Source organism: Pungitius pungitius, chromosome 20 (assembly GCF_949316345.1).
Source record: "Pungitius pungitius chromosome 20, fPunPun2.1, whole genome shotgun sequence".
Taxonomy (NCBI): Eukaryota; Metazoa; Chordata; class Actinopteri; order Perciformes; family Gasterosteidae; genus Pungitius; species Pungitius pungitius.
The window spans coordinates 2,211,625-2,237,612 of record NC_084919.1 but is presented as its reverse complement, the minus strand read 5'-3'; the positions used below and the strand labels follow the sequence as shown (position 1 = coordinate 2,237,612).

General features: G+C 46.4%; 3 protein-coding genes across 5 annotated transcripts; 2 read left to right on the top strand and 1 right to left on the bottom strand.

Annotated features, from left to right (window-relative positions):
* The first annotated feature begins 2,882 nt into the window (after positions 1–2,882).
* fermt1 (FERM domain containing kindlin 1) lies at positions 2,883–11,392 on the top strand. Of its 3 annotated transcripts, XM_062559753.1 has the most exons (17): positions 2,889–2,970; positions 4,162–4,229; positions 4,332–4,495; positions 4,941–5,038; positions 5,449–5,584; positions 5,724–5,861; positions 6,548–6,731; positions 6,825–6,927; positions 7,016–7,123; positions 7,531–7,662; positions 7,855–7,904; positions 8,081–8,205; positions 8,697–8,803; positions 10,065–10,289; positions 10,371–10,495; positions 10,607–10,748; positions 10,844–11,392. In XM_062559753.1, exons 3-17 carry the CDS (start codon positions 4,348–4,350, stop codon positions 11,015–11,017), a joined length of 1,995 nt encoding a protein of 664 aa, XP_062415737.1. In that variant the 5' UTR covers positions 2,889–2,970; positions 4,162–4,229; positions 4,332–4,347; the 3' UTR covers positions 11,018–11,392. The 3 variants fall into 3 exon arrangements, with proteins under 3 accessions (XP_037304531.2, XP_062415737.1, XP_062415736.1); XM_037448634.2 differs by lacking the exon at positions 4,162–4,229 and having other exon boundaries at positions 2,883–2,970; XM_062559752.1 differs by lacking the exon at positions 2,889–2,970 and having other exon boundaries at positions 3,895–4,229.
* A 718-nt stretch (positions 11,393–12,110) lies between these two features.
* On the top strand, positions 12,111–16,128 carry trmt6 (tRNA methyltransferase 6 non-catalytic subunit). Its single transcript, XM_037448635.2, has 12 exons — positions 12,111–12,368; positions 12,491–12,621; positions 12,726–12,835; positions 13,043–13,134; positions 13,248–13,331; positions 13,424–13,548; positions 13,664–13,834; positions 13,964–14,121; positions 14,251–14,336; positions 14,705–14,807; positions 15,338–15,424; positions 15,639–16,128. Exons 1-12 carry the CDS (start codon positions 12,262–12,264, stop codon positions 15,798–15,800), a joined length of 1,416 nt encoding a protein of 471 aa, XP_037304532.2. The 5' UTR covers positions 12,111–12,261; the 3' UTR covers positions 15,801–16,128.
* chgb (chromogranin B) lies at positions 15,885–20,379 on the bottom strand. The gene is made up of 7 exons (XM_037448614.2): positions 20,250–20,379; positions 20,041–20,087; positions 19,853–19,943; positions 17,701–19,492; positions 17,424–17,523; positions 17,172–17,276; positions 15,885–16,617 (listed from the first exon to the last, which is right to left on the bottom strand). The coding sequence occupies exons 1-7, from the start codon at positions 20,293–20,295 to the stop codon at positions 16,534–16,536; spliced, it is 2,265 nt and encodes a 754-aa protein (XP_037304511.2). The 5' UTR covers positions 20,296–20,379; the 3' UTR covers positions 15,885–16,533.
* Between the last annotated feature and the right edge of the window lie 5,609 nt (positions 20,380–25,988).

Below are 25,988 nucleotides of genomic sequence, written 5' to 3'. Positions count from 1 at the left end.
GAAAGGTCAAATAAAATTCATAATGCATGAACTCTCTGCATGTTTAAACCACTCTTTTTTTAAAAATATATATATAAGCTCCAATGGAAACATCCACAAGCGTGGACGTAGGACGCCACTTACCGGAGCACCCTTCGCTCCACCCTCATAAATAAACAATTAATTTTAGAAATAAAAGCGCCTTTATACCGAGCCTCCACTGCAGTGTGAGCATTACACACAGTCTATCTGAGGAGAGGTCCAATATTTGGGCAGGTCCACACATGCGGCCTGTGTTCTGCTCCGAGGGTCACAGGCGCTCTCTTGACCATCCCACCTGTTGCTCCACTCTCATCTCGGGGCAAGAATGTCACATCTCGCTGACATTTGACAGAACAAATAATCTGCCAGGTGAAAGCATTAAGAAGAACAACGACAGCACCCTGACAGCTTTGAAGAGGGGGGGTGGGGGGGGGGAGATGACGTTGCAGGCCGTGAGGCAGCGAGGCCTTTGCTCCCCAGAGCCCCGGGCTGTCAAGAGCCTCTCTTCCAGGGCGCTGTCTCACGACATAAGACACAAGGTTTTATCAGGCTGTGGAGAGGGCAGTGGGGGGGGGGGGGGGGGGGGGGCAAAGCGGACATAGGGGCTGAGGTGAAGGGGATGTGGGAGGCTAAGGTGAGACACCTTATGGAAGCAACACCTTTGAAAATTGTTGACCCGAGATCCCGTAATAGGTCACGGACGAGGCCCACGTCAACACGTCGAAGCCTCTCCGCTGCATCCCCCTGGGACGACAACCCCTGCTACCCCACCTCACCCCCCCGAAGCACGGGGGGGGTGGGGGGGGGGGGGGTCTCGGCTGCATGAATGGGGCATTGTGATGCGCCTCCGTCACGGCAGCGAATGTTTTCACTTCCATTTGATCCGTCGGCGAGGCTGCTAATTGGGTAAGCGTGTTCCCAGGTCACCGGGAGGTTTCTCCCTCCACAAACACAGAAAAGCCGGTCGAAGGCTCCTGCAGATGTTTGTTCCCCACCCGCTCCCACGTAGGCTCAGACCGGCTTCGTGGCGGGGAGATGTAACTCCGTTGCCCTCTGTCCTTCTCTGCAGGCACCCGCGGCGGCGCTAGCTGGATACTTGTCCTTTCCTCCAGCTTGGCCCTGCGTGCGCTGTGATGCCAACAGGACCGCAGGTGTCATGGCGACATGGACATGGTGTTACTTTGTCTGTACTCCATCCAGGCCTGACAGGTCCAAATGATGTTATTTTCCATGTGTCCGTCCACCAATGACACAGTTTATGAGGCTCTGGGTTTATTTGTTTGTTTTCGTCATGGAATTTACATTTCCTGTCTCGAGGCGACCTTGTGTGCCAGACGGAGTTGGGAACAGAGAGCTCAGAGCGACTCACAGGCGGGTTTGCTCCAGTTAATCTTTCGGGTGTGGTCAAAATCATCAAGTGGTCAGGAGAAACTGTCCTTTAACTGGAGCGCAGAGGTTGGCCTGCACCCACCCGTGCAGAAGTTTCCGTGAACCGATTCTAGGGCAAGTTCTTCTGCAGCTGTCCTCCCGTCTCCTTCCCTTCGGAGGGCCGGACGCCACACTGGCACCTCTCCTCCTCCTCCCCGGGCGGGACAGTTTGAAAAGACACAAGTTCACCACTCAAATCGGTGAAAGTATGACGTCATCCAGTCACACAAGACGAGACAACGTTCCGGTCGTCGACCTGCGATGGCGGCACGACATTTACGTGGAAGATGCTTTTTCAATAAGTGATGACTTGAGTGGCAGTTATCAGCTTCTGGTGTCTCCCAGTAAGACACATACGATGATGAAGATGTTTTTTTTTTCATTTCAGAACAGGCATGAATCTTCCCACCGCGGTGCTCCCGTGGTTCTGTGTCGTAAAACAAGAACTACCGGCATCAAACTTTGGGTCTTCTCCTCCTACAACTCTGCTGTGGTCTGATGGCGCCACACAGTGGCTGCAACTTCATTCAAGTAATAAAAGTCCACTAACAGTCAACTTTTTCTCTCTTTTTTAATTCCTTGTAAATTGTTTCCTTGTGTTTCCGATGTCTTCCAGGACACGGCTCGCACAATGCAAAAAGACTGAAGCTTAAACTAGTTGATAAGATGATTTATTCAGGTGATTTCCGGTGAAATAAGCATTAAAAGAGTACGAATTAAATCGTGCAGACAAATATTTCTGGCTATAAGTCTGTAATTGAAACGTGGCAGCGTGCAAAGTAACTGGTGACAGCGTGGGGATTTGTAAAAGTAGATATTTATTAATCTTTAACCTTGTTTTGTGTTCGAGCGGCCTTCCCCAGGGGTCTCATTTGCGTCTTGCATTTGAATACACGAGTCAGACGTCCACATGCAGTTAGAATACATATTTCTTGCAAGCATCTGCAAGTATCCTGTGTGATCTTACCAATAGAATCCACAAGGTGGCAGGCTTCCCACGTGGGCCCCCCCCCCCCCCTCACCAAGGCTGGAACTGAGGAAACAGTCCTAAACAAGTCTGTTGTATTTGTTTCACAAGTCAAGGAAAACATCATCACGTGGGAAAAGACCAACGCGAGTGATTCACCTTTGAAGGTGGGCTGATTCATCCGAGTTAAACTAGTACTCATGTCATGTTGTGGCACTGTCATTAGTTGCATGTATATATCATTTAGTATTGGTCAATATAAGATAAACAGTACTTTATACACGGGCTGAGTAGCACTCACCAAAAACGCCTCAATCAATTTCAAATGTCTGCTACACTGAAAGCACCTTGATACCGAATGTTTAGCTTCTGCGTTAACCCACCTGTGCTCAAACGTTAGCTTACTTCCTCTACCTGTGGCCCCGCCCCTCTGATGACGTCACCTGCCTCCTTCGTGGGGCGTGTCCTCACCCCCCTGAAGGAGCCTCGTTCCCGGGTTCATTCCACCTCACAAGGACATTTCTAGGAATAGCAGAGGAAAGCTTTGATTCAAGGTAAGGGGGGGGGGGGGTTCTTGGAGTCTTGGTGTTGGGGGTGTACGGGCCATTGTCTGTTTGGGACTGAATGAAAGACTTATCACGTCCCAGAGGAGGCAAAAAATTCCTTTGGATTGGGTGAAGTTGGAGCGTTTGTTACACGGGAGGAAGTTAATAGTTAATTTGTAGGAATTTATTGTACTATTATTGCTGTACTACGGCCGGGCTTACACTGCACTGTCTTCTGTTATTACTACAAGGTAGGAATGTAAGACACTGTTTAGGCCTAAGTTAGAAACACTGACCACACTTTACAACTATTGCATATTTGATAGGAAACATTTAAAGTAATGCATTTTCTTTCTTCTTGTTTGCTTTTCCCCCACAAGGCCCAAATTACATTGTTTAATCCATCCGACTTTGGCCTTTATTGGACTAGAGATTCATCACGCTCCAACACATCTCAACAAGCCTCCGCTCAGGCAGAGGTGCGAGCTCGAAACATTTAAACCTACCCCCCCCCCCGAGCCACACAGGGAGGAAGGGAGGGAGGGAGGGGCTCATTAAAACCAGAGCCTCCCGGCTACACAGTTTACCACTGTAACATTCTACATTTTCACTGGGCTAGCCGGGACAAACAAAAGAGGTATTTCTATTGATAGCCCCAGTCTAGACGACTGTGTGTGTGTGTGTGTGTGTGTGTGTGTGTGTGTGTGTCTGTGTTTGTTGGTCAAACTTGGAGAACTGTGATGTGCATTGAGGGGGGAGATGTGGAAACGTTGTTGTGCACGGTCTCTCCTGCTCCAGATACGTGTCCCTGCTCGTCACACATTCCACAGCCGTACCCTCCCTGCTCCTCCTCCCTCCCCCCCCTCCGCGCCCCCCTTCCTTTCCTACCTGCCCGATGTCTTTCATCTGTTCACTCTGGATTAGAATCCAGCAATGCCGAGGGCCGTAGTTCCGCCTCGTGTGTTCAGAGGGCCGTTACATCTGCCAGTGCGCGTGTTGTTTCTAAAAGGATCATCGCAGAAAACGCCGCGGAGGAAATGATGGTTGAAATCTGCTCAAAACACAGAGAGAGAGAGATCCCTTGTTTGTTGTATCGTTGGGAAAATGTGGACGTTCCCACCCGGATGTTGAGAAACACTCATCCCGCTGACTCATGTTTTTAACCCAGATGTTTTTCCTAATCCTGCAAACAAAAAAAAGAACAAGACCATCACGGAGCGTCGTGGAATTCCCCAACCGCGTGATTAAAAAGAGACCGAGCCCGAAAGGTTCATTTCCCACTCCTTGTGTTGTGCATTTGATGGCGTTTGTTTCCTAGGGGGGGAAAAAAGTGCATTCTCTGTCATCTCTGTGCACCTCTTTCTCTTTAGAACGGGGGGGGGCACGATGACAGCCGCTGAGTTCGGAGAAAGATCCTGGGAGCTGTCCGTGCAGGTGGATCAAAAGGAGGGAGATGAGTCCATGAAGTTTAAGCTGAGGGTGAAGGGGGACTTGCACATCGGAGGCCTCATGCTCAAGCTGGTGGAGAAGATCAGTAAGTGCAATCTGTCCCACTCCACTTTGGTTTGGTTTGCCTTGTATCCACTGGACTTTGTTTTTCACAGTCTGCTAGTGCAGCCACACCCATGTTTGCCCTGTGTTCTTCAACACTATTGTTCAGCCACAATGCGTCGGCTTTTTGTAGCCTCAGGGGCCAAAGTTCGTCTCCTTGCGTACATTCGGAGGAGCTAACGTAGTGTGACGGATACCTCAGTAAGGATGCTTTAAACAGCGTGAGACGAAATAGATGACAGAGAAGCTCGTCATCGACGTGATGCCAGGTAGACTCATGCAAACCAAACCGTACCCGTGCCCAGACACCCACGCAACGAGCAAGGCTTTGTGTTGGCAGCGGATGTTGTAGTTACAAAGCCAGAGATCCACCTCAAGACCCTTTTAATCCTGAGGCGTGACGTTTTGCCTCCTCTGTTCTTCTGCAGAGGCTACTCAGGACTGGTCGGACCATGCCCTGTGGTGGGAGCAGAGGAAATGCTGGCTACTCAAGACCCACTGGACCTTGGACAAGTTTGGAATTCAGGTAGATTCCAAAGTGAATTTGTTTTTTGTAATGAAGCTGTAATTTCTGTTATTTGGTTTGAAAAGAAATTGATGTCCCAAAGTCGTAATAATTTGATTCTGTCCATGTGTTTTTCTTTTATCAGTGGTTTTGTCTTACAGTCCAGTCACTTGTTGGCTCCATCGTTCAAACACATGTTGTACAGCTAAGCACAAATAACAATATGCATTATTTTGAGAGGGAATAATTTGCCGTCAAACAAACCAATAATGATCCAAAAATGCTAAAAGAATGTGTCAAGTGTGTGAAAACAAGTTGAAAGCTCCATCTCAAAACCAGGCTCAGTGTCTATTGGGTCAAAAGGTGTAACCCTTTTATTGTGCAAAGATCTACAGCTCAATAAGAAAGGAAATCCCCATTTTCCCTCGCAGGCTGATGCTGACCTGCGGTACACCCCCCAGCACAAACCGCTGCTGCTGCAGCTCCCCAACATGAAAACCATCAAGATGACCGTCAGCTTCTCCAGTGTGGTCTTCAAGGCGGTGGCGGAGATCTGTCAAATGCTCAGTGAGTTTCCCCACCTCCTTTCTCCCCCCCCCCCCCCCCCCTGATCGCGACGTCCCCTTTCGTCGCTCTAAAATCAAGGCTCACCTTGCCTCCATATCGTCCCCCCCCAACCCCCAACCCCCATCCCCCCCCACCTCAGACATCAGAAGACCAGAGGAACTGTCCCTGCTGAAGCCTCCCGACGACCCGTCTAAGAAGAAGAAGAAGAAAGACAAGAACTCTGCAGAAGAAGACATCTGGGACGTTGATTTGTTCGGCGGGGGCCCGGGGGGCACAGGTACAGTGGAGCTGACCTCCATTCAGGCCGATGCTCTTTGATGATGAAATGTACGCTTCCCAGCGTTAATGCACTTCTTAGCTGGTGTTAGTTTGTCGAAGATTTTGGCCTCCACAATAACGTCAACTTCTCCATCTGGAGTGCCTGTTAAGGCAAATCAATCTCATTACACCGTAAAAAGTCTTCCTGCATTATAATTAAAGTTGAATAGATGTTTTGCATTGCAGATGTTTAACAAATAACCTTTGGGAATGTTCCTGGTTTGACCGGTGCTTTTTGCAGAAGAAGGATACTAATAATCTCTGTAAAGTGAAACGTTCCAATCAATTTCAGGCCCTTTCAAGGGATGGCATCTTTATTTCTAGAGGCGTAGAAGTGACGAGAAACACTTCTCACCGCATGCTTCAGAGACCTGACAGGCCACACTCTCCATCCGTGAGATGTGAAAGAATCACTCTCCAAATTCTCCAAACACACCCCCCCCTCCTCTGCTCGCATACGGTCCGGATTTCACAGCAACGCCAAGATACCTTTTTTTTTTTAAGACCCTTGATCTCTGCCTCTTTAATATTAGCACCATACCGGTTTCGCCGTGCCTTTCCTACCTTTAAGTACGCCACGAAAGGAAAGCTGAATCCCTGCATTTTAATCCTCCAATCTGCTCTAATATTCCCCCCCCGAACAAGGCCACATGCACAGCAAGACGATGACGGCCACCTACGACCCGGAGAACGGGATGCCCGCGTCGGCCACCAGCCTTTGGTTCGGAGAAAACCCTCTGGCCGAATCGCAGCCCAACCTGCCGCCCGCCGAGCTGGCCAAGATGTACCGGCCGCTGTCGCCGGTGGACAAAGCGCCCCACAGTGCAGGGTAGATGAAGAGAGGTCCCTTTGATTTCCCCTCTGCTCGTAGATCGCAAACCGCCGCAGCTCTTCTGATCATTTGTTTTGCTGCGATCGACAGCTGGTTGGACTCCTCTCGTTCTCTCATGGAGCAGGATATCCTCGATGAAGAAAAGCTGCTGCTGCGCTTCAAGTACAATGTCTTCTTTGACCTCAATCCCAAAGTAAGGAGGCCACAAGTATGCGTTCCATTTTCGCTCAATTTCGAGACTTTGCGTTAAGAATCGGAGCGGGTGTTTTTTTGTGTTGTAGTACGACGCCGTCAGAATAACGCAGCTGTACGAACAAGCTCGCTGGTCCATCCTCCTGGAGCAGATCGACTGCACTGATGAGGAAATGCTGATGTTCGCGTCATTACAGGTGACTAACGTCACAGGTATCAAAGCCAGCGTAGATCAGGAGGGAGAGTCAATTCTTCAGCTAAATTAAACCGACCGTGTTTATTTATTTTAAACACTGAGGACTAAACTATGGCACGTCAAATTTAAATTGGCTTCTGATAATATGGCTTAAATGATGTGTGCAGTATGTGCCGCTGTAGGCTCTGGATAGTATCCATCCAGGAGAGGCAGTTCGGTGTCTAAATCCATGTTAGGACGTGTCGAGACATGAGGAGAATCCCATTGGCGGAGAGGTTGAGCAGTAGAGTGTTATGTTTGGGAGTTATGTTTTCTAAAATCAATTATATAGTATACGGTCTTGGAGGTGAATATTTTTAGGAGGCGGAGACAAGGCCGAGCATAATGCTCACTTGATTTCATTCTCAGTATCACATCTGTAAACTGACCCTGTCGAGTGAACCACTGGACCACTCCAACGAGCCAGAGATCGATGAAGTGGAGGCCGCCCTGTCCAACTTGGAGGTGACACTTGAAGGTGGACACGCGGACCGAATTCTGGTAAACATATTTTTAATAGACGGCGACACGCTGAGATGAATGTTGCCTGTAATTTGAAGGTTTCAGCGTTCTGTTAAAGGTAGACCACCTGCTTTTTAAGCAGGAGTAATAGGTAGCCCTCTGATGATTGCATGTCTTAACACGGTCCTGAGATATCACAGGATAAATCACAGTTCTTTGTCCCGCCCCCAGGAAGACATTACAGACATTCCAGAGCTGGCAGATACCCTGCGGCTGTTTAGGTAAACCCACCTTTGTTCCTGTTAATGAGGATTGCCGTTATGAATAACTTAAGTGAAATATCTCCATCTCAAATTGAACTTTTGCTTTCATTTCAACCCTTGATTTATAGGAATGGGTTTGATCATTTTCTCTCTACAAAAACGATTTTTTTGTATTTCTTGCTGCCTTAAATCAGGCCCAAACGACTAACGCTGCGTCCATACAAAGAGTACTGGTTTGTATTCAAGGACACCACCATCTCCTACTACAAGAACAAGGAGACCTCTAGCGGAGAACCATTGGATCAGTTTCACCTCCGAGGTCAGTATAGAAGAAGGAAAAGACTAATTTTCATCGTTTTTCCACCAGTGAATGTAGCAAATGAAATGCAGTAGATGTCTAAATAACTGATAGAGAGGCGGAATAAGAAATATCTTAATACAAACTTATAAAACCACTTTGTAATGTCTTCTATATTTTTGAGGATTAATAACCCTCAATGTAAGCGTTCTGATTACTTCTTTGAGCGTGAGCAGGGGCATTTACCTACAAAAGCTATTCTCATTAATTAACCATGAATTGAATGTTTTACAGGTTGTATTCGTCTGTATTGGTTAATAGGACATTGTGTAAATATCATACATCATAGTTAAATAAAAAATGATGCATTATTCTCCTTAAAACTGGGACAGTAGCTCCAGTAGTATTCTGTGATAATTTTAACAGATCTGTTGCATCTTGCTTATCTTCTGCAGTCCACATTGAAAATACCAAAGTTAGTCTTAAAATTGACTTTTGTGTCAACCCGACAGGTTGTGAGGTAGTCCCCGATGTCAACGTGACAGAGAAGAAGTTCGGCATCAAGCTGCTGCTCCCTGTTGCTGATGGGATGAATGAGGTGTACATCCGATGTGACAACGTAAGACCGTCCTCCTCCATCCATTGTGCCCCTCTTTTTAAAACCCTTGTAAAGTGTGCGTCTATAAATGCAGGCTCTTTTAACCATCCCTGAATTTCAGCAACTTTCTTTCCATTACTTTTTTGGTCTAACATATTTTAATAAAAAAAAAAATTTCGGCCGTTTATTTTAAACTGTTTTTTACATGACATTTTGACTTTTTTCACATATTCTGACATAATATTTTTCCAAAATATTTTCCAACTTTTTTTTCAAAACATTTTTCGACATAATATTTTTCGATCTCACATTTAAAATAATATTTGTTGACATTTTTCGATTCAATATTTTCCAAACGGACACATTTTGACTTATGACATTTTTTCTTAATATTTTCTGACCTAATATTTTTTTTGTTTTTTTTCATGACTTTTTTTCACATATCCCGACCTAGTATTTTTTCTACTTTTTTTTCCACGACTTTTTTTTCACTTTTTTTGCAAGTAATCCAACTAGTGTATTTTTTACTTTTTTCAACGAAAAAAATATTTTTTTACTTTTTTTTAAAACATTTTTTGATCGAATATTTTTTCACTTTGCCTTTAATTTTACACTGTATTTACATGACCTGTTTTTTCATAACTTTTTTTTCAAAACATTTTTCGACCTTATATTTTTTGACATGACAATTGAATATTTTCCAAACAGACACATTTTGACTTTTTTAAAGAATTTTTTTAAAAACATTTTTTGACCAAATTTATATTTTAAACTATTTTTTCAAAATATTTTCCAACTTTTTTTAAAAAACATCTTTCGACCTTATATTTTGACTTCTTTCCATGACATTTTTTGACATAATATTTTTCGATCTCACATTTAAAATAATTTTTGTTGACATTTTTCGATTCAATATTTTCCAAACGGACACATTTTGACAACTTGTATATTTTTTACTTTTTTTAACGAAAAAAATATTTTTTTACTTTTTTTTCAAAACATTTTTTGATCGAATATTTTTTTACTTTGCCTTTAATTTTACACTGTATTTACATGACCTGTTTTTTCAAAACATTTTTCAACTTTTTTTTCAAAACATTTTTCGACCTTATAATTTAACTTTTTTTCGTGACATTTTTTGACATGACAATTCAATATTTTCCAAACAGACACATTTTGACTTTTTTAAAGAATTTCTTTTAAAAACATTTTTCGACCAAAAATATATTTCAACTATTTTTTCTAAATATTTTCCAACCTAATATTTTTCTTTTTTTTTTAGCAAACACAGTACGCCAAATGGAAAGCTGCATGTATTCTCGCCTCCAAGGGAAAGACAATGGCCTACAGCTCCTACAAGTCGGAAGTGAAGAGCATCCAGTCCTTCCTGCAGATGAAGAGCCTGGCACCCCCTCCTGGTCAGGCGGCTCCTGACCTTAACGCCATGGAGATGAACGCTGAGTGTTTTTTCTCCCCGCGATATGCAAAGAAGCACAAGACCAAGCAGGTAGGTGTCCGGACTACGTCCAGCACACATTTTTAATAACACATACATTTGCTAAATCTGCCTCTGGTGATTGTTTTCAAGCTAACAGCACGCATCCTGGAGGCTCATCAGAACATAGCACGGCTGTCCCTCATGGAGGCGAAGATGCGCTTCATCCAGGCCTGGCAGTCGCTTCCAGAGTTCGGTATCAACTACTACATTGTCAGGTACAGTGCTTATATACCCAGGTATATTTCACACACAACTGGGGACCTATTTGCACATCTAAATGCTGTTTATGAAATGATGATTTGTTTTTTCTTTTATTTGCTGGTCAGGTTCAAAGGCAGTAAGAAGGATGAGATTCTAGGGATCTCTTACAACCGTCTCATTCGTATTGACATGTCCACCGGTCTGCCAGTCACCACGTGGAGGTTCGCCAACATGAAGCAGTGGAACGTTAACTGGGAAATAAGACAAGTGAGGGACCACTCGTTATTTCTCTTCATCCAGGGATGCAGTCTTTTTTGGGGGGGGTGTATCCCTACAGACGTTTACTTTCCATGTGATTCCAGGTGACCATAGAGTTTGACCAGAATGTGTTAATGGCCTTCACCTGTGTGAGCTGCGACTGCAAGGTGGTCCACGAGTTCATTGGCGGTTACATCTTCCTCTCCACAAGATCTAAAGACCAGAACGAGACGCTAGACGAAGAACTGTTCCACAAACTAACCGGAGGCCAAGAATGAGGAAAAATCAAAGCCTGAAAGTCTTTTAGTACATCTGTGCATGTAGCTGTGTTGCAATACAAAAGTGCATCATTCATCTACTGGAACCCTGACGACTGAGCGAATCACTGCCAAAGAAAATGTAATAATGTAAACTGTTAATGTGACGTGTTCACACACAGACCATGTGACATGATATGTCATACTGTGAACAGTTAAAGCAGTTTACCCTGCATTAAACAATTTTGATATTCGTGTAAATATTAAGTCAAGATTCTCTCAAAACTTGGATATTTGAAGGTATTGAAGAGATGAAGAGTGAAGAGATGCCCTTGTTTATAGCAAATAAACTTTTTTTAGGCAATCATTAAAGGTTTTTTTTTAATGTATTTTACAACTTGTTTCACTTGTGTTCATTTGATGCCATGCTTTTAAGGGCCTTTTTTAAACACCAGATTGTGGCCCCTCGGTGGGAGTGAAGTGCACCAAACCTGTGGACGTGGTCACACATGTACTGTGTACAAACTGTCAAAAAAGCAATTCAGCAGTATCTGCTCCTGTGGTGATAGTCTAATCTAAAAAGAAATATTCTTAACATGACCTGACAGAATTATTCATTTTCAAATAAGTCAGATATTTGTGGTCTATAGGTTTAAAAGAAAAATAACTGGTAATAGTTAATAAACTGGTATATTTGCCATACATCACAACTATTTATATATTCCACAACTTTAATATGTTGTCATTTAGTGATATCAAGGATGCAAACATGCTCAAATGTTGTCAAAACAGAGTTGATAAAAACAACTCTACTAGAAATACGCCATCTTACACCTGGGACTTAACAGCAAGGAACTTTCGGGGCTTGGTTCACTTTCTTGATCTAAAATCATTATTTCGTTATTTCGACAATCTTAACTTCTCTCCAATTGGAGAAAGTCAAACTCTCTCCATTCCTCCGAAAGGCTCGAAGAGAAATTCCCGTTCATCGGTAACTCGGAAGTCTACAACTTGCCACCCAGTCATCGCTCTTCGCTCCTATTGGCCAGCGCACTCAGCGACGCACATCCAGCCAATCACAGAGGACTACGCTGAACGGTTCGCGTCGCCCTGCGATCGTTTAATCGTCCTGGGACGCTAGGGAAACGAAAGCTAACACGTGGAAATCGTGATTTTCTGTTCAGTGCCTTCTGCTTTAAAGCAGTTTATCCGAATAACCACCCGGAGGAGAAGGTTACCCCTCGCCTCACGAGCCGCGTTTCATCATGGCGGACAACGTCGACGAGGACGCCCTGTACAGAATCAAAGAGGGGGACTACGTCGTGTTGCAACGGGGCGACGTCTTCAAAGCTGTGCAAATTCTACCCAAGAAGTAAGTACAACTACAACTAAAACTTAACTCAGCGGAACAAAAGCCTTCTGGCTGAACCGTGACTGACGTCTCACTGACGTTCAGTTGTCGTCGTTCATCACCTCCACGTGACCTCCTCGCAGGAAGGTGATCTTCGAGAAGCAGTGGTTCTTCCTGGACAACGCCGTGGGGCAGCTGTACGGCAGCACCTTTGACATCGTGTCCGGCGGGACCCTGCAGCCGCGGAAGCCCAAAGACGCGGAGAGCCCCGCCGGTGCGTAACCTGCCGCCATCGCGTCATCTGACACTCGGCATCTCTTCATTTGTTCCGGATTATAGGGTCATTTTGAGCAATCCCCTTTCATGTGTGGTTTCCAGATGCAAAGGAGGCGGGCACGGACAACAGGAACATTCAGGACGATGGCAAATCCCAGAAGCTGACCAGGGATGACATCGAGAACTTCAAAGAGCAAGGTCTAACAGATCAGGTATAGAAGCGCTCCTACAATCACACATTTGAAGTCTGTGGCCAAAGATCTGTGTCGTAAGAAGAAACCAGTGTGCTGAGTGATGCAGAACATGAAAGACACCTTGTTGTTTTTGTTGAGGGATTTTCTGTTAAATGTAACAGTAAAGATGCATGAGACATTTAGTGTGTGTGTGTGTGTGTGTGTGTGTGTGCGCGCGCTCCACAGGAAATCATTCAGCAGCTTGTAGACAACAGCTCGACATTCATAGGTAAGACCAAATATGCCCAGGATAAGTACATCAAGAAGAAAAAAAAGAAGTGAGTCACTTCCGCCGATGCACCCGCAAAGCGTTTCAGACTCAAAGTACCAATACAAAAACACTGAGGCCTAATGAGACTCATCGGTAGCTCTCATCCTTGTGCTTCTCCAGGTATGAAAACATCGTGACGATCCTAAAACCGTCCTGTCGCATCCTGGCTCTGATGTACCACGGCCGGGAACCCGGGAAGATCTGGTGAGTCGCCCCGAGGCGGTTCGTCTCCGAATCGGAGCGCGGCGTGGCGGATGCACGATGTGATCGTTTTGTTGCGTTCTCCTGCGCTGCAGCCACCTCAGGTACGACACGCTGGCCCAGATGTTGACCCTGGCCAACATCCACGCCGGCAGTAAAGTTTTGGTGTTCGAGACCTGCGCCGGTCTGTTGCTGGGATCCGTCATGGAACGAATGGGGGGTACGTGGTGCTTTTTTTTTGCATAGTAAAAAAAAGACTCATTTAAGTCTCTCATGACCGTGGCATCATTTGCCTCTCCTTCCTCCTCCTCCTCCTCTTCCTCCTCCTCCGCCAGGCTACGGCTCAGTGATCCAAATGTACCCAGGAGGGGGGCCCGTGCGGGCGGGCGTGGAGAGCTTTGGCTTCCCGGCACATTTTCACGACACGCTGCACGAGTTCCCCGTCTGCCACGTCAACGCTCTCCTGGCAGGGGCTCTGGACGCCGCTCCCGAAGGCCCCAGCGCCGGTAGGGCCGCCGAACTTTTATAGCCACGTTTTGAATGAAAATGCCCTCAAACACGAATGATTTTCCTGGTTACAACAAACTAAAATTCAACAAATTTGTGCTGCAAATGATCCCCCTGGTCGTTAACAGACTCGACGCAGTCCGATGCGGCGGGGGGGGAGGAGCCAAAGCCGCCTAAGACCGAACCGACCAGCGGCCCGGAGGAAGTGAAGATGGAGACCAACAGTGGCGCTGATGACGTCTGCGACCCGGAGAAAGAAGCGAGGGAGAAACGCATAGAAGCCAAAGTACGGCCTCTTTACTCGCGTCACTCTGGACGTCCCTTAGTTCGTTTTGCATGAATTTGGTTAATAACAGATTCAAGGTTTTCGAGGAGGGTCAATGTTTTTTGTTTTTCTTTCGTGCCGTTTCTTCAGGCCGAGGAAAGGAAGGTGAAGCAGGAGGAGAAGCGGAGGAAGCTGGCGTCGGCCGCCGCGCTGCTGGAAGGCAGGGATGCCGACGGGTTAGTTCCGGTTGTGGCCTGGATCTTTTATCTCCCTTTTATCGCCGCTGATTGAGAAGATCTGCAGGGACGACTTGGCGGTCCGTGAAAGGGAACGCCGTTATTGCTTTTTTTTTTTTTACACGATTGATGGGCAGGAGGCGTTGTGAGGGTGACAAGCGAGCGGAGGACTTGCAAGTATTGATCGGGCCACGGGAACGATACGAAGGTGCAGAGTGTGCACTAAACCACCGAGTCTTATCTGTAGTAACCGTCGCGCGGCATCGATGAGCCTGAAGGACGGCGTCACGCCCGGGCCGACGCGTTTCCAATAACGACGCGTTTACGACGTGGTTCCCGTGTAATTTCTGTCTGTTCCCCACACGCAGCTTGGTCATAGCCAGCCGGTTTCACCCGAGTCCCGTCCTCATGGGCTTGCTCAAGTTCCTCGCCCCCTCCAGGCCTTTTGTGGTCTACTCCCAGTACAAAGAGGTAAGATGGCGAGGAGCGGTGGTATCTGCTCGCGTTAGATTCGCCCGGGTGCGTCTCTCATTACCTGCTGCTGCTACGCTATGTTAATTTTGATTGCTTAGAGCTCCAGCGAGGAATGTCCCACTGCATGTCTGCAGGGGACATTTCAGTGCTGCCACAGCTACTATTAAGACTCTCTCTACGCTCTAAAAGGCTCTGGCTGATGTTAACGGAGGTTGCCTTTTACTCAAATCATTTACATTCTTTTCTTTCTTGCAACATTTAGAATGTTAAAGAGTCTGGAGCCTCGCGGTCTATTACACTTCTTAAAAAGACGGTCAGGTTTGACATGTGAGGCTTTCAAAAATATTAAAAGTTGGTTGAGGAAAATTGCAATCGGTGCGCCTCCGTTGACATCACATCCGTGCCTTTTTGTTACCTCTGTTGTGCTGATGTTGCTAAAAGATCACCCTCTGTGTGTGTGTGTGTGTGTGTGTGTGTGTGTGTCCCTCCTCTAAATGCTCCTTCTTCCTCTCTCCTCATCTCTGCAGCCTCTGATCGAGTGCTACACAAAACTCAAAGAACAAGGCGGCACGGTCAACCTCAGGCTCGCAGACACGTGGCTCAGACATTACCAGGTAAATCAGCTCCAATGAAAATAAATAAATCTCCCTTCACCTTTTTGTCTCTGGGGCACCGAGCAGACCGGATGTGCACTGGGGCGGTTCTTTGCTCGTTGTTTTGCGTACAGCGCTTTGTCGTAAAGTAAAAGCGATGTCGTGCATGGACGTGGCTTCACTGGAGAACTTAACGGCATTCGTTTTCATTGCGCCTCTCGCCTCGTGTCCCCAGGTGTTGCCCAACAGGACGCACCCCGTGCTGCTGATGAGCGGCGGCGGGGGCTTCCTCCTCTCGGGCACGACGGTCGCCGCGGACCCCCCCAGACCCGCCGGCGCCCAGCGAGCCGAGGAGCCGGCGCCGAAGAGACTCAAAGTGACGGACGCCGACGGGTAAAACCGACGCTGGAGGCATCGGATCTGTTTCGTCGGGGGGGGGGGTTTCCTGCAGCTTCGACTTCTCTTTCCGCTGATTCGACGCCGCCCCCCCCCCCCCCCTCCGCATTCGTCATCCTCCATCTTGTGCAGTGAGATCAGCGCCAGGGAGGCGTAGTGCCGAGTTGAGCTTTGTATTCTGTGGTGAGCTGCAGGAATCGTCTTGTGTTTTTTATTATTTTTTTTATTATTTTGTTATCCCCGCAGAAAGGTCCATTTGTTTAATGATCCAGCTGCTGACTGTGGGTAACATCTGTATCTGCCCAGAATAAATAAGCAGTACAAAAAGAGACTTCTGTGTGAACACTTGTTTTCTTCTTTTAAATCATGAAATAATTTGAGAGACATTTGTTTGGTCCCAGAATAATTCCTTTTTATTGAGTGCAGATTGATCAAACTCTTCAGAACACGATGACTTGAATAATTCATCTCCGATGCATGTTTTTATAATCATTTGTCCATATTATTATATATTTATATGTAAACACCAATACCATTTCCATGCTGAGTAATTTGAGAACATCAAAATATCACAAAACACTGATAAACAAGCTGTTTTCTTTTGGCTCCAGATTTTTTTTTCTTCTTTTATCACTAAGCGCACTAAATGAGCTGACATACAGTAAGACGCAGGTTTTCCCCCCGCTGCTCCGCTTTGAAGAAGACTGCGCGTTCTGTTTTGTTTTTTGTTTTTTTTAAGCACTCATGTTGTCATGCAGCTTGGCAGCGATTTTTTGCAGCTCCGTGTCCATCGCTGCGAGGTTTTCCAGCTCTTTACCCTGAAAGACACGGGTAGCAAAACATCAACTAAACACCACCACTTTATTATATCCCCCTGCCCCCCCATTGGAATAGAAATAAGTATTACATTATCTGAAAATGTACTTGTTTACTGATGACTCTACAAAAAATCTGCACGAATTAGTCATTTAGTCAAATAAACCCTATTTTATCTTCCCTTTGTGCCGTTAACGTAATATTGCTGTTGTGCTCCTCCAAATGATGGGATCAGAGAGGAGATCTAAAAGGCCGTGCCTCTTCAATGGGCTTATTATGACTTCGATTGCTCTGGCAGGCCATAATCCGGAGGTCCTTTAGTGTGATCGCTAGCAGCAGCCATAAAAAGCTGATGTGAAAAGTGCAAACGCAAGGGGGGGGCAGGTGTCAAAGAGAGGTGCCGAAAAGAAACGGCTCGAACCAGGCAATAAAAGCTATTCCAGAGTTTGTTATTCTGGCTCCTATATGGTCTTCAACAATAAACATCAGTGGTGATAACTGTATTTTCAGCCCGGGCCAGTGGTCCTATTAGAGGTCTTTCTGCAGTTTTTCTTACCTCCTGCGGGGTCAGTGCTCTCTGGTGCATGCTCCTCTTGGGCTCCTCTTGGTTCTTGGCCAGCTGGTTCATCTTATAGCTCACCAACTTGGCCAGTTCGTCCATCTGAACAAATTCAAGGCAGAATCAAGAATTCCCCCTTAAAAACATCTTTAAACTAAATGAAAAAAATCAAGAATATGAATGAATGTTGGGTCAATTTAAAGTAATATTAGATTCACATGTGTACGTGCTGCAGCCCGTAATGCGCACCTTGTTGGAGGTTGCGGATTGCTCATCTGAATCCCTCTTGTACCAGGCGGGATGGTAGAATCCTCTGTAAATCCAAGGATTACGCTTCTCAGCCAGATACCTGAAAAAACAGCCCCAATTAAACGCATTTCGTGTCGGCGCGTGAACACTGACAAAAAGGTCGGCTTGTTCCCAGCGGACTGCGGGCCGCTGCCGCTGAGGCCATGCAGGGTTTTTGGGACGCGGAATACAAACTTAAAGAGCACAAGTTGTTCGACGCGAGCAACGACACGAGTACCTCGTCGCTTCGTCCCCGTCCTCCGTCTCCTCGGAATCCGCCCCCTGCTCGGCGTCATCCTCCGACGAGCCTCCGCCTCGCTTGTGGAACTTCTTTTTATGGTGGTACCGGTGTGTCGGTTTCCATGTGCGCTTCTCCAAGCCCGCCTCTTCGGTTCCATGGCGCTTGTCGACGCCCCAGTCCTCCTGGCTGCGTTCCCCTTCCGGCTCGTCTCTCGCCTCCTCCGCGAGCCCTTCGTACCGTTTGTGTCTCCTCTGGTGGAACCTTCCTGCCCTCCAGTCCCTCTTGTCGAGGCCCCAGGATTCCTGGCTGCGTTCCTCGTCAGGTTCTTCCCTGGCTTCCTCGGAGAGATCTTCGTCCCGTCTGGGTCTCTTCTGGTGGAACCTGCCGGCCCTCCAGGCTCTCTTTTCCCTTCCAGTATCGAAGTCCCAGTACTCTTGGCTGCGTTCCTCATCGGGTTCTTCCCTGGCTTCCTCTGAGAGATCTTCGTCCCGTTTGTGTCTCCTCTGGTGGAACCTTCCCGCCCTCCAGTCCCTCTTGTCGAGGCCCCAGGATTCCTGGCTGCGTTCCTCGTCAGGTTCTTCCCTGGCTTCCTCTGAGAGATCTTCGTCCCGTTTGTGTCTCCTCTGGTGGAACCTTCCGGCCCTCCAGTCCCTCTTGTCGAGGCCCCAGGATTCCTGGCTGCGTTCCTCGTCAGGTTCTTCCCTGGCTTCCTCTGAGAGATCTTCGTCCCGTTTGTGTCTCCTCTGGTGGAACCTTCCGGCCCTCCAGTCCCTCTTGTCGAGGCCCCAGGATTCCTGGCTGCGTTCCTCGTCAGGTTCTTCCCTGGCTTCCTCGGGGAGATCTTCGTCCCGTTTGGGTCTCCTCTGGTGGAACCTTCCGGCCCTCCAGTCCCTCTTGTCGAGGCCCCAGGATTCCTGGCTGCGTTCCTCGTCAGGTTCTTCCCTGGCTTCTTCGGGGAGATCTTCGTCCCGTTTGGGTCTCTTCTGGTGGAACCTTCCGGCCCTCCAGTCCCTCTTGTCCAGGCCCCAGGATTCCTGGCTGCGTTCCTCGTCAGGCTCTTCCCTGGCTTCTTCGGGGAGATCTTCATCCCGTTTGTGTCTTCTCTGGTGGAACCTTCCCGCCCTCCAGTCCCTCTTGTCCAGGCCCCAGGATTCCTGGCTGCGTTCGCCGTCGTCCTGCTCCTCTGGCGGTTCGTCGCTGCGCTTGTGGAGCTTCTTCTTGTGGTGGTAGCGATGCGTGGGCTTCCATATGCGCTTATGTTGTTCCTCCTCATCTTCGGCGCCTTGCCTTTTTTCCACGTCCCAGTACTCTTGGCTACGCTCTTCCTCTGGCTCGTCCCCTAGAGGTTCCTCATCTCTCTTGTGTTTCCTTTGTAGGTATCTGGGCCTCCATCTCCGCTTCTCTATCTCCTCACCTCCGTCTCCTTCTGATCTCTTTTCATCGAGCCCCCAGCTCTCCTGACTGCGCTCGTTGTCTTCCTCTTCTTCTCCACGTTTGTGCTTCTTCTGGTGGTATCTTCCAGCCCTCCAGCTGCTCCTCTTCTCCCGCTCCTCTTCCTCTTCCTCCTGGGTGTCGTGTCTCTTCTCCTTCTCGTCTCCCAGACTCCAGGATTCTTGGCTGCGCTCGTCTTCTGGGATTTCTCTTTTATCCTCGATGGATTTGAGGAGAGCCTCGATGTCTTTCACATCTGCTCCCTTTGCCTCCGCGGCGTCAGGATCACCGTTGGCCACCTCTCCGCGAGCTGCTGCCACCTCGATGCTCTTCTTGTCCAGCGGAGAATGTTCAACCCCTATGACAGAACAAAAGGGTCAAATCAGATGAGACTCAATCCTTTAGGTCGACTCCAGTATCGTATGTGATGATTCGATCAATCACTTGTTGGAAATGTAGGTTAAATTAATATAATATAATATTTTGAAATGGAGAAGCAAAATGACAGAGCAATAATGATAATAATAATAATAATAATAGCTTTATTTTGTCACCGGCTGGTGAAGACAAAAAAAAAATGCTTGAAGTTATTCTTTTGTGTTTGAATCTCCTCAATCGCTCATGAAACTGACAGTTAAAAGAGTGCACTGATGCTTTAAATAAGCCTTTTTACCATCTCCAATCACAGTGACAAATGTGCGTGTTTCAAGCTACCGACCCGCTTGGAGAATGTCTTTGCATTCCTGGTCCAGCTGAGAGTCCGGTTTGGAGAGAGCTTTGGACAGGACTTCAACCAGACAGCGTGTTACCTGCAACAAACAAATACACTAAATACGTAGCAGCCTTCATTCCTGCAAAGCTGCAAAGGTTTTTTTTTTTCTTCACTTGAATAATTAAACTGCATACCACATCTTCTCTCTGCCCCGCTTTTCCCACTGGAAGCGCTAGATTTTCTGCGTAAGAAAGCATAAATAGAAGTATGTTCACTGCACGAGGGATGCGTGCAACAAACTGAAGGAGCTCTCCGTGGTCCTGAACCCGGTTGGGGGGGGGGGGGGGGAAACAAAACTTAACGGCTCTCCGCAAGAAGGAAAACCCATCGCTCCGTCACCTACCTGTCAACAAACACGCCACCGCGACCACGACGGAAACCAGTCTCATCTTGGCGAGGCTGCGGGTACGTCCAAGAAGGCGCCTGCTGCTCTGAAGACTGGAGCAGAGGAGCGCCTCTAATAAAGAGAGGAGTGGGCTGCAGGGAGCGGGGGGGGGAGGGCTTTCCGCTGCGTTGATGTCACGACTCGTTAGACCCGTTAGAGAGAGAGAGAGAGAGAGAGAGAGAAAGTGATCTGAGGGAAATCTGAAGCCTGCGCCGTGTTGACATTTTCGGGGGGAAAAGCGAATTAGCCATTAGTGTCACGGTTCATTCAGGTGATGATCTGAACAGATTTTTTTAGAGACGGTGGAGTGAGGTTCCCGTGAGGTTTGGGTTTAATGCCGTCACATGCCCGAGGACAGGCAGGTGCAGGGACAGAGGGGGGGGGGACAAAATATCACCAAGATTAGTGCACTCTTCTGCAACAAGAGTCTTATGCCCTGAAACTGTCCTTTAACATAAAAACAAGAGCACACTTCCTCGGAGAAAGGTGGATTCAGCTCAGTGTGTTGATCTCTGTGTTGATTCTCCTTTATTAGAATGTTAAATCGGACATTTTCATGATAGTGGGCCATGTGGTTTGTTTACTCTAAAGACTCTCGACAAGAAGAGGGGGATTCCCCCGCCTCTGGTCTTATGTAACACATCTGGAGTATCCACTGCAGCGTTGCCCTACATTTCATGTTTGCTTAAATGGTATCGACTAACATACCACGCATTTACAGAAAAGGGATGAATGAAGTGAAATGTACGATGCTTGAATAGTTGAAATTCAAAACCCCTCAATAATTAATTTAGCTTTCGGCTCATCCCGTCTGGTTTCTCATGGGACCGCGTGAGCTTCAGCACCAGCGAGGAAAAACTAGTGAACACTTGAGTTCATTCGTGAGGACGGTTATCTGAAGAGGATCTCAAGCTTCCCGACATTCCACAAAGAGTAATGCATGAACGGCGTTTTGATCTCCACATAAGAAAACCCCGGACTGGGATGAGCTCGGCCCAGGACATTCGAACTGACAACTGCTGGCATCTTTGTTTTCATTTCATCCTTCAGCGGTTTGTTCTTCCTCAGTGAGTGTATTCTTCCACTCCGGCCCCAAGAACAAACACATGTCCGTATCACATGGAGAAAGGGATTTTTATAATCCGAGAGTCTTTCATGGAACTCTGGCAGACGCGGTGCAACGCAACCAAAAGCCATCGTGGTTGGAAAGAGCAGTTTTTTGGGAACATGTGGGTTCTGTTGTGGCCTTAAACACTTCTGCTTCCAACTCTCCTTGAAGGAGAACCCTTGAGACCCACTCTTTTTAAAAAAAAGAGATTGCATATCTTGTCCCTTTGTATATTTTGCACGTAAATGTATGTGAGCCTCTTTCGACGCTTAGAATTGCACGTTGCTGTGAATGGTTACATGGGGGGGGGGCGGGGGGGGGTGGTTTACACAGCAAGCCCTGACCTTTATATACGGCAAAGTAAATTCATATTCAATCATGTCTTGGAAGCCATAAGCCCAGAAAGAGCAACAGCTGCGAGTAAAACGAGAAAATCATGCTCCATAAATCTGCCCCCTGGCGTGGCTGCGCTTTCGGTCGTCAGTCTTCGCGCCTGCAGACGGGCTCCGTTGTGTTGACTGAAGTAATGACATCGCACAAAGCACCACGCGCCAATGCAAAGCAGCCAGTGAGCAGCCTGCCGCCGTCTCCCGAGGCATAGATTTGCTTTTTATTTTTGCCTCCTTGTTATCGTGTTGTTGAGCATCACCAGCACATCAGCGTGTGTCCGCGGACGCGTGTGCACTCACACGTGGCTCCGTGTGTGTGTGTGTGTGTGTGTGTGTGTGTTTTGTGGCCTTACTGCTACTGCGGCAGGCCTGATTAATATTTTAGTACGCCATGAAGATATAGGAGCTACAGGCAGCAGCGAGGGGCGGGAGCGCTCGATGCGTTCAGAGAGGCTGAGCGGGTGTCTGCAGCAGCACCCCCCCCCCCCCCCTCCCTCCCCCCTATTCATCACAACTATTTACGATGCAATGTGCCCGATGAAAACCTGTGTTAGGAAGCTACTGAGGGACGGATGATAGTTTGAGAACATGAGGGGAGTCTGTGTTTGGTCATCCGTCGCACGGACGCACATCTGGTCAACGTCTGTCTGGTTAATTGATGTTTGAGGTCATGTCTGAAGCAAAGTTCTCAAATTTCTACTTAGCAAACAGCCGTCCATCCCAAACATCTTAATATATAATAATATAATATAACAGTTTGACCATGTGACATAAATATAATTCATTTAACTCACATTCGTACAAAAAACTAAACTTTCTTTGTATTGAGATCTTTCCAAAATGATTTTATTTTAAATTACAACAATTGGTACCTATGATGGTGAACATGGTAGATATCGTTGGCTAGCCTCTGCATATTAGCACGTCGGCGTTAGCATTTAGCACAAAGCATGTTGGCCCTTTAGTGGTCCAACTCTGTTGCAGAATCGGACCATTCATGTGAGGGAACAATAGTTGGAAAACGGGCGGAATGGTTCCAAAGGACCCATGCAGGTGTCATCATAAAGCTCCTCGGCTGTTTATGCATTCATCGTGGATGACAGAGGGCCTACACTCAGGACACTACACTGCTATTAGCATCACTATGGTAGCAGCAGGGTGCTCTGTCAATAGGAACCAAAAGGTCAGCACAATAATAATATGGCCCATAAAAAAGGATTCAGCTCTGGTTCATTGCAGGATTTAAATGATACAGACAGGTGATGGCTAATTACTATGTGCAAACCTTAATGATCAGATCTGCTCCTCACATCCTTCAGCTCCTATCTCCTCTTTCTGTTGTAAATCAGAGTACGACCCTTTATACCCGAAGCACGTTTTTGGGCCGTGTCGCTTTGGATAAAAGCGTCAGCTAAATGACATGTGATGTGATGTAATGTTTTAGTTGTTTCCTTTCAGTAACATGAGTAAAAGTGAAGGATATGATGAGGTCTTTGTAGAGAAAAGCAAGATGAGGAAAAGTGAGGGAGGGTAAATGTGAATAAATTATGAATGCGGCAGAGCGGTCCAGTCTTTATGAATATTATGACGGCTCTAAAAGTGAATTGTTCTTGGAAGAAAAATGTCTGTTGAGCCCGTTTCGCTGTCAGTGTGTGTGTGAGAGCTTCTTACCATTAGCGAAAGGGATTTAGGCACAGGGCAATTAATGCATGAATGGCAACAATAAAAGACATGGAAGGCCACTTTTTCTGTCTTGTGCTACTTGAGTAATGCTTTTTACTTGAGTAATGTTTTTTCTTTGTTCACATGATCGTATTCAGCTACGAACAGCTTGTTTTTAATGTTTACTGAACTGTGTTTGTGCAAGTCACCTGACGATCAGTCAACGCGTATATATATATATATATACGCCCATTAGCTAAAGCTAATGTGATAATAATAATAATAATCAATAATGGATTTGCATTTCTGTAAACTCTCAAACTCATTATCGTATATTCAAGAAATTATTTATTTTCTAGTAGTCAAACATGTAACTGTTATTATCGTATATTATATATAAATATATCATATTTACGGACAGAAAGCTGCTCTTTTCCACACTATTGCTGTCCATCATTCATATTTCCTCACCTTAAACATAACAATCTTTGTAAAAAATCTCCACAAACCACAAAGGTCGTAACTCTTTTCAGAGGAAAAATGGCCGATATTACTTATTACCTCCTTTTTTCAGTCAAAAGACAAGTTTTTATATTTTTCAAGCTAAGACTGCAACTCACTGGTGATTGTGTCAGTGGTCTTGGTTTGTTTGGCCTTCTGTTTGAACTCTGGGGGAATAACTTGAAAAAACCCTTAGAAAATTCCTTAAAGAGCCACTTTATCTAATAAGGTTGCAAACATCTCATAATGCTGTTTTTTGGCATGCAGAAGGGCATAGTTATTTCTTTAAGTCGAACGTTGCATGTGATTTAAAGCTCAACCACTGCTCCTTAGCATGCAACATACGAAGTGAAGTAATAAAAGTATCACACATATTAAAGATGATTGACGCGGCCTCGGGGCTTCTTCTCCCGCCCTGACCTTCAGCTCTTCGCTCAAATTGACACTGATGTTAAACGCTGTCCACAGAGGAGATGACATCAAGTGCTGAGGAGTCAGGACGGTGACAGCGCACCGGGAGAAACTGGATTACTTCTCCTCACCTCAAAATTAGATATCTTCAACGTAGTAGTTTTGGAGTGACCTTAGACCGGGCCTCAAGGGCAACTTCTAAGTGACATTCAATGAGGCCTCCTGGTCTGACCTTTGTCCACGATTTAGACCAATAGCTTTGGACAGAAAAATATTCCTGAAGACCCGGGAACACGTAGCTGAACCAAACATTTAGTACGAGAAAAGTCCGGATTTGTTCTGATTATTTGGGAACAGATTTTGCTTTTCTTTTGTCAGGAATCGCTAACGAAATGTAAAAAAAACATTACGTAACACTTTTAAGTAAAATGTTAGGGTTCCTTTACTCTTCAACTCATAGAATAAACCCACATGTGTCCACAGGTTTCATTCTGTTATTTCTTTCATTTTCTAAAGACTCAGCTGGCCCAGTTGGATCACAGGAACTGGATCGACATCAAGTGGACATCTGTCCCTTGCTCTGAGCGACACATCCTCCTTGTGTTTGTTGTGCAAATTGCGTTTGCTAAATATTCAATACCTGTGAGCCGGTTGAGCTGCTGAATGTACTTTTGTGCTTGCTTCCAAAAAAAACAAAGAAACACCTTGATGGGAAGAATATACGAATCAACTCAGAGATGGTGTGAGCTGTTTTCTCTGCTCTCGTTTGGTTGCAAATGGCGAAACATAAAAAAAACAGAGGGGAAGAAAGGTGTTTAAATGTATTGCTCTCTGCAGTAAGTTTCTTTTTTTAAATCATAGCCCTGATTCTTACCTCCCGTAAGGACACCCCCACGGGTAAAGATTGTGAATAGATCGGTGCTGGCACTTTGTTTGCTTTGAGAAGGAAACATGTGCAGAAGGAGTTTGGGCCAGAAACGTGTCTCATGCTTGAATGTGAAAGTGTCCGATCATCCTCAGGCCCATTCCGTCTCTACTGGTTTGTCCGAGAGGAGACTGCGGGCGTCTCGCTGCGCACTGCCCGTTCCCGCAGAGGTTCGTGAGAGGCGATGGCGCGGCACTAAAACCCAACGAAGCCTTTTGACATAACAACACTGTCACACAAACACACAAACGTGGAGACTCTCTTCTAAAGGGAACACTGTGCACGGTGTGTCGTTAAAGTTGCATCGCTACGGACCATCAGGGGGGGCGGATGCAAAAAAGAAGTCTTTTTTTAACGTAATTTATTCTGTACAGCATGACGAAAACTTATGTTCCATTCAGAGTCATGTAGAAAATAAGGGGCGCTTTGAGGCGGGTCTACCTTTGTGATTGACAGGTCGCTAACCAGAGCTGTATATATCACTCCTCTGCTGTCCAAATAGAGTGAAAAAATATAGTTTTATATATATATATATATATATATATTTATATATGAGTCGTGACTCAGGGGGGCGTTATTGCTCCGGGTCACATGTCCAGTTTGCATTAGCGGGGGAAGCAGTTGCCCAGTGGAACAAAGACGAATGCTTCTGCAGTAAACCTCTTGGCTCTAATGAGCAGCAGAGCCAACATCTCATCTTC